Genomic DNA, 18,112 nt, shown 5'->3' on the forward strand with positions numbered 1-18,112 from the left:
CAAGTTACATTCTGACAATACTAACACTGCATCGGTCTTTTTCCAGACGAATAAATTCCCTACCCTACAAACAGTTCTTTGCTTCCATACTCCTTTGTTTTCATGTTCTGCCAAGCATTTGTTGTCAATAAAGACAAATCTGTTGTCACATAGCCAGAGTACTCAGAATGCTTTATTATGGGATTTTTTTGGTTGTTTTGTTTCGGGTTTTTTACCATTGGTTTTAACTACAACAATACTAATTTACTGAGCTTCCTATTTTCTTTGGTCTGGGTTTTGGGGATTTTTGTTCAGTATTTTGAGTTTCACTGAAGGTAGCAAGGCATTCATTTCTTAAAAATCTTCAACACAGTTTCTATGTAACGTTCGTCTGGTGGGGGTTTCCTTGGGCTGCCAGGCTGCAGGAACTTCTTAATTGTAGGCATATTGCTCATTCTTATTTTAAAAGCCTAAAAAATAAAAACCAACAGAGTAAGAGAGAAATTCCAGCTACTCCAATAGCAAACAGTGCTCCTTGCACAGAACAACTGCTTCCCCCTGCTGCTAGAAGAGATCCTAACATTCATGGCAGATCTCATGCCATCCACACAGTCTCCTTCTGTCCAACAGGAGAAGGACCCAGCTGCTGCAAAAAGCCTGTTCTTGCCAACCAAGGCAGTACTGGAGCAGACAATATCTAAATCTCTGCTGCCTGAAGGAAACTGAAGGCAAAAATTTGATATCCAGGAGCACCAGGGGACAGATTTGAAGGTAAAAATATGCTAACCCAGCTCATGACCTTTTTCTTTTCATTGCTGGTTCTGATGGTGCAAACTACCATGTGGGCAAACCGCGATATATGTTAACATGGTTTCCATTTTTACAACATTATGTATCTGAGCTCTGTTTGCATCTAGCATGGCCGCCATTGTTCCGCCATCCCAGCATTTCTAAGATTGCATGAGTGAAGGTGAAGTGGCTAGAGGCATTCTTGGCTCAACTCAGTTGCCCAGTAGAGGCATCTCATACTGTGTTGTAGCCTAGGGTAGCCAAAATATCTACACAGGGCTGGCAGATATAACACAGCCCCATGGGGAGACCTATTCCCTTCTGGAGCAGTGGCCGGAGGCCAGGACTAGGATTAGGGAAGAGCTGGGCATCTCAGGTAGCAAGAGGTGCCTCTGTTAAGGCAACCGAATCAAGGTTCCTGAGACATCTCATTGTACAGGCAGCCAGAGGGGACTCTGATGCAGATTGCAAGCAGCTGGAGACCCCGTGGTCAGCTGAGCAACCTTAGATACACAAGAACCTCTTCTAACAATGGGGCTAAGGGAGAGGAGCTTCACAGAGCCACAGCCAGTTCTTGCTGGCAGATGTATGAACATAATTTCCTCTTCCTTCCAGTGCCTGTAAGGAGGGAAATACAAGAAGGAGCAAGAAAAGTAAAAACTGTGAAATTAGTAACCACCAATTTTAGAAACTTTTCCCTTCTGGCAGTGAAGGAATCCCTCCATAATTGAAGGCACGACTTCAGCAGAACTGTGCCCGTACCCAGTGGCTAAGATATCTTGCTAGAAGATGGGAGCTAGAGGCAAGAATTACCTGAGGCTGCAAAACTTCACCTGGCATAAAGTCTGACACATTACTGCCCACTTTGTGGCTGAAATGCCTCCTTCTGTCACACTAAATTCAGGATTAAACTGTTGGGCTTGAAATTAAATTTTTTTTTTAAAAGTAATTAAAGAAAAAAAATCAAAGCCCTTTTCCTCATCAGTTCCAAGGAGAAAACCTAACTGTGATAGTCTGATGCTGAACTGTTTCTTTTGTTACTGAGAATAAAGCCAGTCTTTTGAGTGCAGCCCTCAAATTAACAGTTTGTAAGTACAAAGAAGCATGACCTCAAGCCTTGCATCCTCAACCCAAATTTGCACTGCCTACACTGCTTTATTACCAGGATTACATGCACATGGGAGGACTACTGAACACTACCTGCTTCTTTCCAGTCAGAGACTACTTGGGTCCATTGTATCTCAGCTGTTAATGACCCCTGCAGGTCATGCCCCAGGCTTGCCCATGCCCCGTGCTCTATAGCATGCTGCATGCCTGGAGGCTCCTGATTTCTGGTGAAGTCCGACAGCAGACATGCCTCACTTCTGCTTGGCTTCAGACTTTGTACATGGCACAAAGGCAGAGAATTCATCCTTGACTGTGTTGAGTTGACTATTGAAAGAAAACTGCCTCAACGCTAGGGCTTCAGTTTCTAGTCATACTGTAGAAGGCAGAAGCGAAGTGAGGTTACTGGGATCTCAAAACTGTAACACCAGTATTTTATTCTGTATCACAGACTTAATTTGTTATCTGGTATTAGATAGCATCTACTGGCAGGAAGCAGGAAAATAAGAAGGGGCATCAGTGATTCCCTTGGGATGATGTTAATTTATTTCTATTGAGGAGGCATGTATCACTCAAAGAGGGATATCCCTGAACAGGGATAATCAGGAGCACAGTGCCTTACAACAAACCAACTAAATCAATTCCCTCCTGTGCTTGATGTTAAGCAAACATGCAATAGCAACAGGTCCTAGAAGAGCCTGCACTCCTGGTTTACACAGCATGGAGAGATGGTCACTTCAGGATTGCCCTCTAGCTCCTGAATATAGGCATGCTCAATAACAAAATTACCTGCAACTGAGGAAACCCCGACAGCACAGCAGGTATTTTCTCCTCTACTGCTAAAATGGCTTCAATTAGCTGAACATCTGCCCAGCTGAATTTGTTGCCCACAAGAAAGTCCTGGCCGTGTTGTTTCAAAACCTGTAGAATACAAGAGAATGTGGGCTGCAGATGAGAACTGGACATACGATGCCTGGCAGCTAAGCCTCACAGCACAGCTGTCGAGCTGAACAGCAATTATATCTGAAATTTTTTCAGGGTGGGGTTTTCAGCTGGAAGCTGTGAGCCTAAATCACTCCATTATTGTTGGGAAAAAGTCTCATCTGTTGTAGTACACAGACTACAAACTTTGGTCACTCGGTAGTGGTGAATTATGATAGGCACTGGGAACAGGGACAAAACTACTTGCTTGAGTAGACCAGTAACAGTCACAGAATTAGAAACAGGGATGATGGAGGAACTAAAGAGTAATTTGGAGCATTTATAAAATGGCCATTTAGATATTTCATTTAAAGTTATGTCCGATGTTGATACCAGGAAGCAAACTTAGAAATGCAGAATGGTAACAGCTAACCAAAGAAAATCCCTGCCTTTGGGAATAAGTTATAGTCACAGGAGCTTCTAGGATGTTCAGCCTTTATTATTGTTTTCCATCAAAAATAGATGAATGTTGCAAAAGTGAGAAATGTTGCCAGATGCCTGAGTCATATGGGTTTGGTTTGTTGTTTCTGAAAGTGGGCTGTGCAGAAATCTATGACTGTTGTTTTACCAAAGTACTCCTAATCTCCCTACCTGATTTATTTGCAAGGGATTTTTGCATTTGTCTAATGAAAATGTTCCAACTGAAATATAGCAGAGAGTTGTGCTTTAAACAAACGCGTGTGGAACTATCCCCTCAAGGAGAAAACAAATCATACGTGCTTGCTTTTACTTTAGTGAAAAGTTTTGCTGTATAGCTGAGAATATATTGCTTTGTTCGGTGCGTAGATGTTCAAATACCACAGCTCTGACAACACAAAGCCAACAGAGAAAATGTGCTGCTGTATTTCCCCTTCTTTGAGAGAGCCAAGAAAGCTGAGGATTTGGAACTGACCTGCACTACAAACATGTTCTTATTTGGGGGAGACTTCTTGATAATTGTAAATACAAGTTTTATAGGCACATCCTCACTATCACTTACCTTTTCAAAGACTGGAAAGTACCTGTTAGTTGCCCTGTCCTTAATTGAGTCAAGATTTTTCTCCTTTGCCTCAGGTGGAGAGAAAGGAAACATCAAAATCATGTGCATCAGATCTGTTACTCCTTCCACATACATATCAATCCTATCGGTGGGGGGAAGACAGTAGAAAAGAGCAGAGAAGTTATTTCATCTGTTTTCCAGTTAACTAAGGCAACTTATAGGAATTTTATATCACCACCATAGTGCCAATTTTCACAGCCAAAACTAAACATAAACTAAAGCTAAATATATTTTAAAAGGACTAAAAGCCTGTTTCTGTTCTGCAGCATTTCAGAAGCAGTGATTAAAACCTAAGCAAAGGCTAGAGTCCTTGCTTTTTGTTGTGTTAGTCTTTCTCATGCCTTTCTATTGGATTTACAGGATTGAATTCGTTATACGTAATGCAGCTATCAAATAACAGATTGCTCAGTAAGTGAAAGGAGGTGTTACTGTACAGGGCTCTCTCCTTCAAGTCTTTCCCATAGAGATTGTATTTCCCTGCTATGTAGCTGAGGATGGCTCTGGTCTGCACCATCTTCATCCCATCAATCTCAACCAGGGGCACTTGCTGGAACATCAGGACTCCATCTAGGGTGGAAAGTTGGGGGAAAGCTTGTTAGTTGCTCCTAGACTGCTCAGCTTTAGAGGAGAGCGAGAGACTGAGCACGTTTCTTTTCAGTGTAGGAGATCATTGATGTCTTGCCCAACTGTAAAACTCCATGCAGTAAACCAACATTGCATGAAAGATCAAATATTGACTAGTCTGCATCAGACTTTTGTAGCTAGGTCATCACAGCGCAGCTGGGCCCCTTGCTTTACAGCACTGCCAGAGCTTCACTGCCTGCCGGGTGCTGGCACCGCCTGCTCCTTTGTACTTATGGACTCTGCCTCATGCTGGCAGGAAAAGCCTGAACCAGCACTTTCAACCCAAGGGATCGGAGAAGAATAAAGATCTGTGTTAAATCTGAACTTAACAAAAAAAATTCCAATTATTTTGAACGCAGAGCTGTTCCCCAATGGGGACATGTACACATGAGTAGCAATTATGGAAAGGGTGGTACCACAGCAAGACTGAGCTACTGGAGTAACAGAAGAGGTGAGGCCACTTTCAGCATGGTGAAGCTACAGCATTAGAGGCAGGGACTGTGATAGCCATTGCTGTTGAAGTAAGTTTTACACAGTCACTCCAAGGGACAAGAGTGTCCCCACAGATTTTCATTACAGGGCTATCCTCGGTGTCATTCCACAATTTAAGCTATTAAGATACACCACCACAATCCCTTCCTGCCTTTGTAGCCTCATTGTCTCCTGATGCTGGTATGACCATTTGTATGAGCTGTCAGTGAGGCAGCTCTGAGAGCTAAGCTGACACAGGGATTCAGCTTAGGAAAGTCAGTCTTTTCTAGGCCAGTTTTCTGCTGGACTAATTCACTGTCTTTGGAGATACTCCCTCCTCCATTTACATATTAAGGGCATCCAGAGAACAAACCCGCCCTGTTAAAATCACAGCAAAACTCCAAATCTAACTAGGCAGCTGCCACTTTGCATTGCTCAAAGTTAATAATTTATTTTAATTGCTCAATTTTAATCTGTTCATTGCATCCTTCTTTCAGGTGCAGGAGTTAATTTTAACAGGCACATCTGTCTGCTTTTTTCTCCACAGTGCTATTAAAACACTTGGCTAGCGTAGAATTAACAAACATTCTTCACTCATTCTATATGATTAATTTACAGTTTAAATAGTTCTCTCTGCAGCAATGAATAGCCTCTGTTTGTTTCTTGTAAACACTAACAGAAAGACCATGTTTTCATGCCTTTCTAGAACACACCTCTGCAGCTTAAGGAAAGAATATTACTTGGTATCTATCTAACAGAACACAGAAGAACTGGAAAACTAACAGCTCTGCAAGTATACTTGTTTCTTATCTAGAGAAAAGAGGGATTTCTCTCTTATGACCAGTAGCAAACTGCTTCTCCTCTCTTTGCAGTCAGAACCACTTTACATAGCCACTGTGTAGAATATATATGCAGGATTAAAAGCATTTTGCCAATTGTTTTGCAGATTGCATTGTGCTGTCTGAAGGCAGTCTGCGGAGCATACGCTAAAAACCAAACATCTAGACCTACTATTTGTTACAGACCAGCAGATCCTCTCCATATCCAGGTAGCAACTTGGGAAACCTGTGGCTGCACATATTGAGCCAGGATAGTCATCTCTCAGGCCAAGGGGTAAAAGTCTGGCCAGGCTCATGCAATTTAACTCTTTCAGCTTCCAAAGCAGCTGTCCATCTGCAAGCTGCCATTTGGGAACAGCCCCTGGCCCAAGCTTCATCCTGGACACTGCTGCAGCATTGCTTAGTAGATCATCAGCTGGCAGGGGCTAAAGTCATGCCTGGACCGCTCTCACAATCTGGTGGTGTCTAAACACAGGATACCCTGGCAAAAAGCATGTTGGTAGGGACAGAAAAAAGTTACAGGAAGAGATAATGCGGGGTTATTCATGTTCAGTCCTGCCCTGTGTGATCAGCAGGATTCCAGAGGTCCCTTTATCAGGATGACCAACTAATTTGTCTTTCTTCAACCTACTGTATAAAAGCCCAGCTTTTTCTTTGTGTTTGCAGCCTCTTAAGCTCTTATACACAAAAGCCCTTGATCTTCTTTATAAAACTTCCCTATCCTTTTCATCACCACATAATTCTACTCTCTGGATATGGATAAGCTTGGATGCTGTATCCAGGATTGTACCACTCTGGGTTAATTAGTCCTGTAAAGCAAATTCAGATTTGGGCTTTCAGTACCTGCACTACCATATTTAGAGCCATAACTGGTGTCTTTACACTGATGTCGTCAAATTCCCAGCCAGCTGGACCTGCAACTTTCATTCTGATCTTCTTGATACCACTTCTTTTTTATTTTTGTTCGTTTTAGTTTTCCTGTCAGAATTTCTTTAGGCACAGCTTTCCCTTTCTGAGCAGGCAGCCAGAATGCAGCTGAGTCCTCTTCCAAGTCTCCTAGTATGTCTTGGCAAAGTGAGGTTATGAGGTTTCAACTGAGGGAAGCTTCATGGCTCAGGCTTATCCTGCTTAGGACTGTCACTAGTGTGTTTGCACAGAGCCTAGCACAAAGGAGAACTGGCTTTCCTGGATGTTTTGGTGCTGTGCCAGCCTTTCAATTAGACCCTTATCTCACTTAGGTTCAGAATTGACGTACAGGTACATCACGCAACAACAGCTCAGGCCAGCTGGCACAGACTAGCCACATTGGCTCTATTCAGCTCTCTCTGCCTATAGAGCATGGTGGTCACATCTAACGATGTTGTGGAAATGGCCCCTGGCCTGGGACAACTCCCAGATGATGCCTAGGAAGTGCTTCAGGGAGTGCTATTTGCCCTGGACCAAAAGTGTGCCAGGAGCCATGCTAACAGCTCAACAGCATAGAAGCTATGACATTTAGCTTATAGGAGCTGTTTGGCACTGGAAAGAACAGGTTACTCAAAGCCAGTATTTTAGTATTCTAGGTGTGCATCTAGAAGTTTGCACTGGTTTAAATAAATTTATTTAAATAAACAAATAAACAAATTTAGCTAAACTGGAGCAATTTTTTGAAGGACTAAGCCTCAGGTGTCAGATTCTTACCTTTGATTAACTTTTCATACTGCTCTCTAGTTTCCAAAAAAACTTCTTCAAACTGGAAGAGGAGAGAGAAGAGTGTTATGCTGCTGTATTTTCAACTTTTTTCTTCTGTAAGTGACTGCACAATACACAGAATGACCCAACCAACCAAAAGATAATGAGCCGGATCTTCAACTGCACTGTTTGGCCGCAAGTGTCCTGAGGCTCCTGCACCCATCCTTGGAGCTGGGGAAGAGCAGAAGGTCCTGGCTCAGAAACCACCTTAGTGCCAGTAGAAACAGTGCATACATCTACAGGAGGAAGGCAGGTTGCAGTGGGTGCCAAGGAAAGCAGAAGGTAAATCAACTATGTTTAACCCCACCCCAGGGCATGTAAGTCAACAACACTCTTTTGTTTATACACATTGTAACTGCAAACTCAGTAAGACCGTGTTAAGGTAGGTTTACACAGCTGGAAAACTCAGATTTATTAAGTGACTTTAAATAAATCCCCGTTTTGACCCATTATGATTGATTACTTCCGGGGACTGATACCAGCTCTATAAAACTTCAGGCTCCACCGAATATGCACCCCAAATCTTAACCACCGAACAGGGTAGTTACAAACACGCAGTACCACTGGCCAAACAGATTTAGCCATCCCCTTGCAGCTGTATATCCTCCATGTGCATGTTAAATTGTTCCTTACTGAGGCCAGCTGAAAACACCAGTCCGGAACGCTGTACCGAGTGTCAACTAACCTCCACACCAGCTGCAGCCAACAGCCATCGTACGGGCTCCATTCGCCCCCTTCCATTACAGTAGGTAAGCCTGGGCTTCCCCGACATGGTTCTGCACTCCTGGTTCCCTGAAGAACATGAAGCAGAAAACAGTGTGTCTCACAAAACCAGTGTAAGTACCGTTACTTTGGAGGAAGGAGCCTTTTATTCTCATGATGCCTGTTGGAATTGCACTGCATCTGGTTTAAAACATAAAATGTGAGGTGGACCCGTGACATCACGCAGCCTGTGCTAGGAAAAAGAAGGACAAGAGGAAATGGCCTCAAGTTGAGCCAGGGCAGGTTTAGATTGGACATTTCTTCACGGAAAGAGTTGTCAGGCATTGGAATGGGCTGCCCAGGGCAGTGGTCGAGTCCCCATCCCTGGAGGTATTTGAAAGACGGGTAGAGGAGGTGCTTAGGGCCATGGTTTAGTGATGGACTTGGTGGTGTTAGAATAATGGTTGGACCTGATGATCTTAAAGGTCTTTTCCAACCTAAACAATTCTATGATTCTATGTGTAGATCTGTAAAGCCTTCCCCAGGGCTACTAGGGAGGATTTTTATGATTATAAGCAAACACAGACATGTTTAAACAAGCAGTATGAGTGCTGAGCTGCAGGGGCAACCTCACTGCACTTTTAAGACAATTATGCAAAGTCACTGAAGATCTCACCGCATCCTCAGGGAAGTTATTCACTTAGCCTCATTGCCATCATCCTCATTGAAAAGGAAAACATGCTTTACTGCTAGGCTGAAATTTGTCTAACTTCGTTTGCCAGATGTCAGAGTGTATTTTTCAGCTTCGACTGCCATCCAATTCTTTCCTCAAGTAGGGGCAAATGAATTGTTAATCTTCCCTTTACTCCATGAAACAGTCAGTGGTTCAATAGCACTCCCATTGAATGGCTACAGCCCTGTTTTCTTGCTGTTTATGGCAGCCTGGAGATGTCCCTCAAAGCCAGACCTGGAATCTGGCTGTATTGGCTTCAGGTGCCCCCAAAAGTATCCCCCAGGGCACCGGGGACCTGTGTTTGCAAATCCATGCTTCATTGCCCTAATTACTAAAAAATGGGACTAGCGTTCCCCCTTCACAAAGACATTAGTGTCATACACTAATGATTGGAACAAAAAAAGCTTAAAGATGGGTACCGGCACCCTAATCGTGTTCCAGTGGCTCAGAAACCAGAGAGTAGAGTGCCTGATTTAAAAAAAAAAAAAAAAAAAAAGTAATTTTACAGATGACCCCAGTTTTCTCAGAGCTAAAAGCCAGAGCAGCTATGTTAAGTCTGTCACACTTTGCATCCACATTACATTTCCCGTTTGAATTGGGTTCAGTACGCTCTAGTGATGTATTTTCTTCAAGCCGCAGTGCTTTTTAAGTGTACTTAAAGTACATTGGGAACATACTTCACCAAAACTTAAAGAACTATCAGATTGAGAGTTCACCCCTGAGCAGTTCTGGTAAGAACTAAGTCATGTTACTACAATAAATAGCGGTATTTTTGGTAATTCAGACAATATAATCCAAACACACATAAAGGAAAAAATTATCACCTCCAGTTTTAAAGTGCAAATAGCTGCTGCTAATTACGTTTTGCCTCTAAGAGTGGGTTTATTACTTTCTGCCTGCTGTGTGACTAGCTTTTACTCTATGGCAGCGCAGCTTAGCTATGTAGATCACAACAGCTAACTGGTGCCTCTTTCGTGATCGTACTTCTCAGATACATTGCATCCATATAATTTCAATGCAGATTGCCCCAACTTGTAACATGCAGACACAGCAAGACTTTTGTGTTAACTAAAAAAGCCAAAGACTGCAATACCAAGAATATTAAAACTTAATCGTCTTGGAAAATGTACTTACTGTTTGCAAAACACAAACAGAGGGAGTGAAAAGTCTTGGGTATCATTTTATCATTTTACATGAACAAGAAATTCTATATGGCATTAAATTATGTGGTAAGAACAATGACAAATGGAGAACAAAAAATGGTCACAGCTTTTTTTTTTTTAATTAAGAATAACTCTGTCAGCCTTAAGAGGATTTTAATTGTCTTAAGCTTCTGACACAGGAAAAAAACCTTGGGTTTTGGTAAAGTCTCCTCAATTTTTAGATCCACTGAATGTATTTCCATTGACTATACAGGGACCTGACACATGTAGCTCACATGCAGACACATTTTGGTGCCTGGGTCTGGGCCTGAGCCTTGCCCTGAGGGCTCAGTTTAGTTGCCCATTCCTATGTGTCTACTGACACTTGAGATTCCCTAAAGGTGGGCAGATACAACCCTCAACTTAATTGGAGAGGGGGCAACTTCTTCAGTATACCTATTTATCCAGATTCCCAACGCCTTTTTGCATTTATTTGGGGAAAGGTACAGCTAACATAAACAGTGGCCTCTCAGGACTTCAATCAGTCCTCCACTGTTTTTCTAAAATTTTAGTAAAAGATTTGCAGGATGTTGTGTTTAAAAAAAAAAATTGATCCATTTTTGGCACAATATGTTGATGATTTATTAGTAGCCAAGGAATCTTGTATACCTGACATCTGTTCCTTACTGTTTGCCTTCACCGAAAAGGGCCATCGGGCCCCTCCATGCAAGTTACAATTTTTCTAAGAGAAGCATAGAATATCTGCGTTACATTCTCCAAGAAGAGGAGAGGTGTTTTTCTGAAAACCATATTAAAACCATTCAAAATCCTCCCTGACCAGTTGCTAAAAACAAACTCAAGCCTTTTTAGGAACTGTAGGATTCTGCCACCCTTGGACAGCTGCTGTCAAGGAAATGGCAAAACCCCTGATACCAATTACTGCTCAAGATGCTGGAGAACCCATTCACTGGACAACAGACAAGGTAAAGACATTAAAGCTTTTCAAGCAAGCTGCACCTGCCCTGGGGCTGCCAGACTAGGGTAAACCATTTACCTTGTTCATACAAGAAGGGCAAGGAGTAGCCTCTAGGATGGCAACTAACACGCTGAACCCTGCTACTCTGCTCCCTTCACCTGGGGAAGGAACTCCATATCATGACTGTGTAGTAACCACCCGCAAAGCTGAAAAGACTCAATAAGATTTAACAGACATGCCATTTCTAAATCCCAGTCTGGAACTATTTGTTGGCAGGTCCTCATATTATCTGAGCAGCAACTGGATTATGGGTTATTCAATAACTACTGTGAATGAAGCAGTGGAGGCTTCACCACTCAGTCCAAAGCTGAGCGTACAAGCAGCCAAATTGATTGCATTAACAGCGGTCTATCAGCTGGTCAGAGAAAAGACTGTAAATATTTATACTGATTCTCAATATGCATTTGGAGTATGCTGTGCTCCTGGGCAGTTATGGAAGCTGCGTGTGTTTACAACTTCTAGTGGAAGTAAAATATCAAATGCTCCACAAATTACTGAACTGCTAAAAGCTATACAGTTGCCAAAGAAACTTGCTATCATTCATCAGCCAGCCCATACCAGCAGAAGGACAAAAGAAGAGATAAGAAATAGTCTAACAGACATTGCTGCTAAAGCCACAGCACGGCAGGCATACGAACCACCGGGCTTACAAGCAGTCCAATGGTCCGACCTTGTGTTGCCCACTCCTGAAAAGATATGTATGACTGTAAAAGAAATTGACTCTTGCAAAAGGTACAAGCAACCAAAGACTCACAGGGAATATAGAGAGCAGATACGGAAAACCTTCCTGTTTTACCAAAGTAATACCTGATTCCTATAGCAAAAATGCATCGCCATCCAGGGCATTTTGGTACGGCTGCACTAGCCCAGACACTGCTGAAGAACTGGTTCACACTAGGAATTTATGCTGCAGCCAAATAAGTAACCGCATGTTGCATGCACTATCTTTAGCCTTAATTAATATTTAGCAAAGACCTCAACATAAAATTTGTCTATATACAAATATTTTTACTGCTTTTGTCTAACTTCTGTATTTCCATCCCATTTCCTGGCGAGCCTGAATGACACGCCTGACCTGAATTTCTCTGAGGATGCTTCTCAGCAATGTGAGAACTGCTTAAGAGGGGATGGTCTTTCAGAAACAGCATTCTCTGCAGTCAGTGTGAGGTGCCCTTTAGCGCTGGAGCTGGGAGCAGTCTCCGGCATACCGAATGGGCCAGCTTTCCTGCTCACACCCAGAAGAAACAATCACGCTGCGAGAGGCTTGCTGCTGTGTTCTCCCACCCATCTTTGCCTTCCCGCACTTTGTCCCCCAGCAGTTTCACAGCCGCCTTGCTCAGCTCTGAACTGCACCACAGGACTCACTTCCTGGTTAAAAAACTTCTCTGTCTTGCTTTCTCTCTCCTGCAGCTTGCAGCTAGTGAGTAACTATCGAGCCATGCTAGGTCTATCCCTATCCAGCACACGAACTAAAGACAGCAGAGAATTTACATTACCCCAGCAGATGCCCTAATAAATTTGGAAGTAGCTTCACTATAAATATTCACTCAAACGCTTTAAGAAAAAGGAATTTGTAAGTTAAGCACTTACCCTCTGACCTTAACTCAGCCTCCACCCAGCACAGGCAAGTTCCCCATGGGTTTTTAAACTTTGGAGCTGGGGGGAGTTTCCAGCCATACCCAATTAGAGAGAAAATCTCCCATTGCTGTTAAACTGGCATGACCCAGCTTAAAGACATACGCCTCTGAAAATTGCAATCCAAGGCAGAGACTGTCCCTTTTTGAGTTTGCTGATTTGACTATACCACATGGGTAGCCTCAGAGCTTCTATAGTAGCCATCAATTCAGACTGCTCTCTTGGAATTATTGGGGTGTTTTACCCAAGTACAAAGGCGAGAGACTTTAAAATGCTAAGAAAAGTATAGATTTTTCTGGGTCATATTTAGGGTAATAGTAACCATTTAAAGACTAACCACTGAAGTTTGTAGGCTTATTTCACTATGTAACAGTAAACCCAGGTTTTTATTTTCAGTGCTGTATGGCACATAAAAGATACCCAAAGTATGGGATAACAATGCTCAATTACTTTGAAATACAGTTTGCCAGTATCAAACTTACTTAGGGGTAACTTGGTATAAAATAGATGAGTAGTTTATGACACAACTCACCTCATGTCTTAAGGCAATAGCATTAACTGGAAACTGAGTGTACATGGCTAATACTCAGAGATTAAATAAACTATGATTTTCCTACCCTGTTTCCATGAAAAGTAACTGCTTCAGCTTTGCTATCCACATTTCAGGTGAAAATACCAAAGCTGAAAGGGAATGTGAATAGATACAAGGGCAGCATAGCAAATGGGAAATGGGATTTGGGTGCCAAAGATCAGGTTCTCACCTCTAGCATAGACCCACATGTGATGTTGGGCGTCACTTTGCACCCCTGCAGCAGATGTTAGCCCAGCTAATCTGAAGATCTGTTCACAGAACCCACGCTGTTATCAAAATTGTATTTGTCGGTCTGAAGCCATGGCTAACTGAAGCCATGTACCAGCACAGCATCTCAAGATGGGGAATCTCAGGACAAAAATCTCTAGGTAGCTCTCTTGAGGAAATCCCTCCAAAGCTGCTACTTTCTTTTTTCCTCACAAGTTGGAGTTCTGTTACGGTTTCTCTGCCTGGCAATTGCTGGCAGTCTCTTCTAGAGGATGTACTTCCACTAGAGGCTGCTTGCAAATTTGTAATTTATGTGCTTCAAAGGTTGATGGTGTTGGCAAAAAACAACTGTTGGCAAAAAACAACTTTATGGTGCTTCTTTACACTTTGCCTAATTCTGACTCTTTCTGGTTCATCATTTAGTGAATAAAGCACAGCATTAAATGTATGCTTCTGCATTGTTTCTACATCAAACCCAGCTACCACCCCCTAGAAAATTCCAAAGTATGGGCTGGAAGTCCAGCATAGGCCCAGAACTGTTCCCAGCAGGCAGCATGGGTACAGCACCCCATTTTGGAAGCTAGGAGCATGGTATAAATGGATGCTGTACCATGCTAGCTGGCAGCAGTGCCAGCCAATGGTCCCTGTATGCCTAAACCACTAATGTAGATGTGGCTACAGTAGGAGTGCGGCACATGCAGGAAGAGATAGCTGGGTAAGAAAGCAGCATTTGTTCATACCTGTCTGTGATGGCAGCACTGCATCAAGATTAACCTATTCCTGCTTTTGAGGTCTTTGATATCAGCACGATCTTTGATATCCCTCATCAGGGATGAGTGGTCAAGCAAAGCATTCTGGTGCTTTTTGGATTTGCTGAACATGGCCACATCCAACTTTGGCTGTTGCTCCCCTTCCACACATTCCTCTTTGCCAGAAAAATCTTTCCCTTTTTATTTTGCTTCCTCTTTTGTTGGTTTTTTTTTTTTTTTTTTTTTTTTGCTTCCATTGCTTTTAATTTCATTGGGTGTCTTATTCCACTTCTATTATAACATAGGGGGGAGATGAAAGCCATTCTTCATCACTCTTACTGTGACCACATGGTTAAAAAATAATTTATCTACTAAGTTTTTAAACTAATGGACTGTAATTCACTTCTCACATGCATTTCTCAGCTGTGCCTTTTCATTTTCTATTCTTTGTATTTTACTTTGTTGGCTGTATTTCCTGATCCTCAATTACTTCTGCATTATGTAAGAGTGCGAGAAACTGCCAGGCGTTTAAAGTTGTCTTCTTCAAAACTTTGAATGAATATGGGTGCATTACTATTTGATTTAATTTAATTTCCTGCAGAAAAGGAAGCTCAGAGAGAATGGAGGGCACTTTCTCTTCTACCATCAGGACAGCTTCAATCAGTTGCTGGACTTCTGCCCACAGAAATTTGACAGGCACAAAAGATTGTAACTAGCTTGATTCAAGTGGAACAAAGTTTACAGGGATTAAAAAACTAATGCCTTTTCTCAGTTTTGCTCCAATATAGAGTTGTTGGAGATATTCATGACCTAAACCTACATTTCAGGTTTACTTCTACATCCCCAGACAGTTTTATAAATTGCTCATGTACAACGGTTGCTACATTTCCATAAAAACTACAAATAAAAAACGATCAGAAGAATCTGTAGGTATGGGATAAGATATATTAAAAGTGGGTGGAAAGATAGGTGGTTAGTCATATGTGTACTGGGTCAGGTACAAACCTCCACTTGGTGTTGTTCTCTTGTGCTCCAGGAGAGGTTTTCAATGCAAGTTCGATAATGGATAGGAATCTGTGGCTTGTCTCATCCAGCTGGGTAGTAGCGCTGTAGACCTCAGTGCTCACTTCGCAAAGGCAACTTCTCACACATACGTAAGCCTCTTTTCATCAGCCTGCACAGTGGAAGGTTAAATCAAATGTATGTATGCATAGAACTGAATTGCCCGTGCCACAGCAAGAATATTGAAAGAAGGCTTTGGTGTGCTTGAGAACCACACTGAAAGTGCGTATCGTCTTTAGGTACAAGGTAATAAAGTTGTAATAAGTAAAATACAGTAAATATGCTCATGTTAGAAAAGCGTTGATGGGGCTATGTTTTGCTGCTGAATGTGGAGGTTCCTAATCTTCTACATAGAAACGAGCAGGAAAGACAGTACAATCTTTGGGGCCCAAACCTATATACTTGTCTTCAGTAGTCTGGCTTGAAGAGGCATCCCTCTTCCTTCAAGGAGAACCAGGGCACTTTCTAACTAGTGAAGTCTTACTCTGTCCCTTTTGTAGGGTAAAAATGACCCCTGGATCCTGGAGATGTACATTCTCCAGCCCCAACCCTGCACCACTTCGTATTAGCACCATCACTATTAGCAAGAAAGTACCATGGCACTAGACAAATAAACAGTGTTCTTGTTTGATTAAGGTTAAGATAGACACACCCCTGTTACACCTTCGTTTTGTTGCGTGGGCATATTTAGGTTGTGAGAGCTTAAACAATGAGATAATCCACAAAGAGTGAGAGTTACACTGTTCATTTCAAAGCTGTCTCTGTGCAACCCCTTCTTAGATAAACTTTCTCAGAAAAAATCGTTCAAAGCAGGTTTTCAATGGAATCCAGAACAAACAGTTCTCTCCCAGATAATCGCTTGAGTAAAGTTGTCCTAGAGCAAAACTGCCTGCAAGAGTTAAATAAGGTAGTTACTTCCTTGAGAAAGTGAGTGGAGAGGTGATCTACGCTTGAACTACTGTGCATCTGAGTAGGCTGGCACAGCTAGGATCATATGTGCTAAGCTATGGCGTCCAAGGCTGAAGGATGAGGTGAAGCTCTTTTTCTCTTGCCAGAAAGGATAAAATTTCCATTCCATCTTCTCTTGGATGACATTTCTAGGTGTGAGATTAAATGGTTCTACTGCAGTGTAGAAACTGGTCTGAAATGGAAAGTGGTAGTTGTAGGGCAAGCAACAGAAAGGAACTGGAACCTGCAGTATAACCAGAACATTGTCCCCAGTTCTGCATTAGGATTAAAAGTGATGCCTAAAGCTAGGTGCTTCATGGGTCAAGGTCAGAGTTGGGCATGGAGTTACACAACCATGCTATTTGAAAATTTCCACTATACGCCAAGGTCACATCATGTTTTTTGGATGCCAGTGCCACGCTGGGAGCTGGTATATAGCTGATTATCCACCAAGTCCTTCAGCTTCTCCTCCTCTGAGTTCCTGCTTCTCACATCAGTGGGAATTTAAGTAAACTGAATTTAGCTAGACTACATGCATCTTGTTTATTCATTCCCAGTATGCATACCGATTCAGATCACTGAATTTCACCTTTCCTCCCTATTGTCACTTTTTTTATCTTCTGTGAACTGTGCTAATTTTTCTTTGATAAAAATGTTAAATAGCAAAGTGCCAAGGATCTAACTGCTGTCTTCACCTACCTAATATGTAGTTGCAGAGGGGCCAGGAGCTGACTCTTCTCAGGGGAGCATGGTGAAAGGAGGAGAAGCAGCAGACACTGGCTGCAGCACAAGAAATTCCAACAGACACCAGCAAAGAAAGTTTACAGGTCAAGGCCTGAAAGGGTCTGCTGGAGATGTGTATGTACATATGCCTGGTCTCTGCCCTGCACTCCTAGGTGGCTTGCAGACATGTTTCCAGTCATATTCTAGGAGGTTAACCATGCCTTACAGATAGATTTTCATTTGGTGATATTTATTTCTTTCCATTGACTACACAAGTAGTTCAAAAGCAGGCATCTAGTGCTTAGAGGTTTAAAGTTACTGTACCAGGCTCTGTCCTTCAGGTCCTTCCCATAGAGGTTTTTTGGGCTGTATGGCTGAGGGTGGCTCTGGGCTGCACCATCTTCATCCCACCCGTCCCCACCATGGGCACTTGCTGAAAGAGCAGGGCTCCATCTGGGGACAGAAAAAAGTAACATCAATCTAATTCAATGCCCACAGCTTTTGCGTTGTTGAAATGGAGCTGAGAGACACACCTAGTAGTTGCCTACAGCTGAAATTTCCCCCCTGCAGCAAATAGGATATAGAAGAGCCTTTCCTAGGAGCAAGGCAGGCGTTTAATGCAACTCCGAATTTCAGGTGCCAAGTGCAGCCTCCTGGCAGCCCGATGAGGACTCCTCTGCACCAGCCCAGGGTGCGGGGACATGGTGTCCAGCTCCTATGCACCTCCTCTGAAATGCGAACTTCCCCCTCTTGAACCTCAAAGCAGCAGCCAACGCACACGAGCGCTAGCTCCAAGGCCACCAGCAGCTCCCAGTAATCCTCACAGCCTGTTTGGAAACCAGCCGAGGGGCAAGCTTATTTGTACCATATAAACGGAGATACTGATGTATGGGGCATAGGCACCCACTGCTGGCAGCAGGGGCCGCAGGGCGGCCTCTGTGAGGAGAGGCCGGGGCTGCCCCAGGCCAGACACAGCCGGTTCCAGCCGGCTCCAACCCACCCCACCCCAGGGCACGGCTGAGCCCC

At 43.0% G+C, this 18,112-nt stretch overlaps 1 protein-coding gene across 1 annotated transcript; it reads right to left on the reverse strand.

The window, feature by feature from the left end:
- Positions 1–326: 326 nt before the first annotated feature.
- Positions 327–12,772, reverse strand: LOC104126222 (glutathione S-transferase 3). Its single transcript, XM_009638771.2, has 7 exons — positions 12,761–12,772; positions 8,243–8,349; positions 7,507–7,558; positions 4,327–4,459; positions 3,833–3,974; positions 2,662–2,793; positions 327–449 (listed from the first exon to the last, which is right to left on the reverse strand). Exons 2-7 carry the CDS (start codon positions 8,327–8,329, stop codon positions 327–329), a joined length of 669 nt encoding a protein of 222 aa, XP_009637066.1. The 5' UTR covers positions 8,330–8,349; positions 12,761–12,772.
- Between the last annotated feature and the right edge of the window lie 5,340 nt (positions 12,773–18,112).

Source organism: Egretta garzetta, unplaced genomic scaffold, assembly GCF_000687185.1.
Source record: "Egretta garzetta isolate BGI_Z169 unplaced genomic scaffold, ASM68718v1 scaffold415, whole genome shotgun sequence".
NCBI lineage: Eukaryota > Metazoa > Chordata > Aves > Pelecaniformes > Ardeidae > Egretta > Egretta garzetta.

Bases quoted from the DNA above. Each gene is read 5' to 3' on its own strand.
- LOC104126222 (XM_009638771.2), bottom strand. From the start codon at position 8,329: ATGTCGGGGAAGCCCAGGCTTACCTACTGTAATGGAAGGGGGCGAATG. The intron at 4,460-7,506 runs GTAAGAATCTGA...TTTCCACCCTAG, and splicing joins GTATGAAAAGTTAATCAAAG to ATGGAGTCCTGATGTTCCAG. The intron at 450-2,661 runs GTAATTTTGTTA...TTTATTTTTTAG, and splicing joins CGGGGTTTCCTCAGTTGCAG to GCTTTTAAAATAAGAATGAG.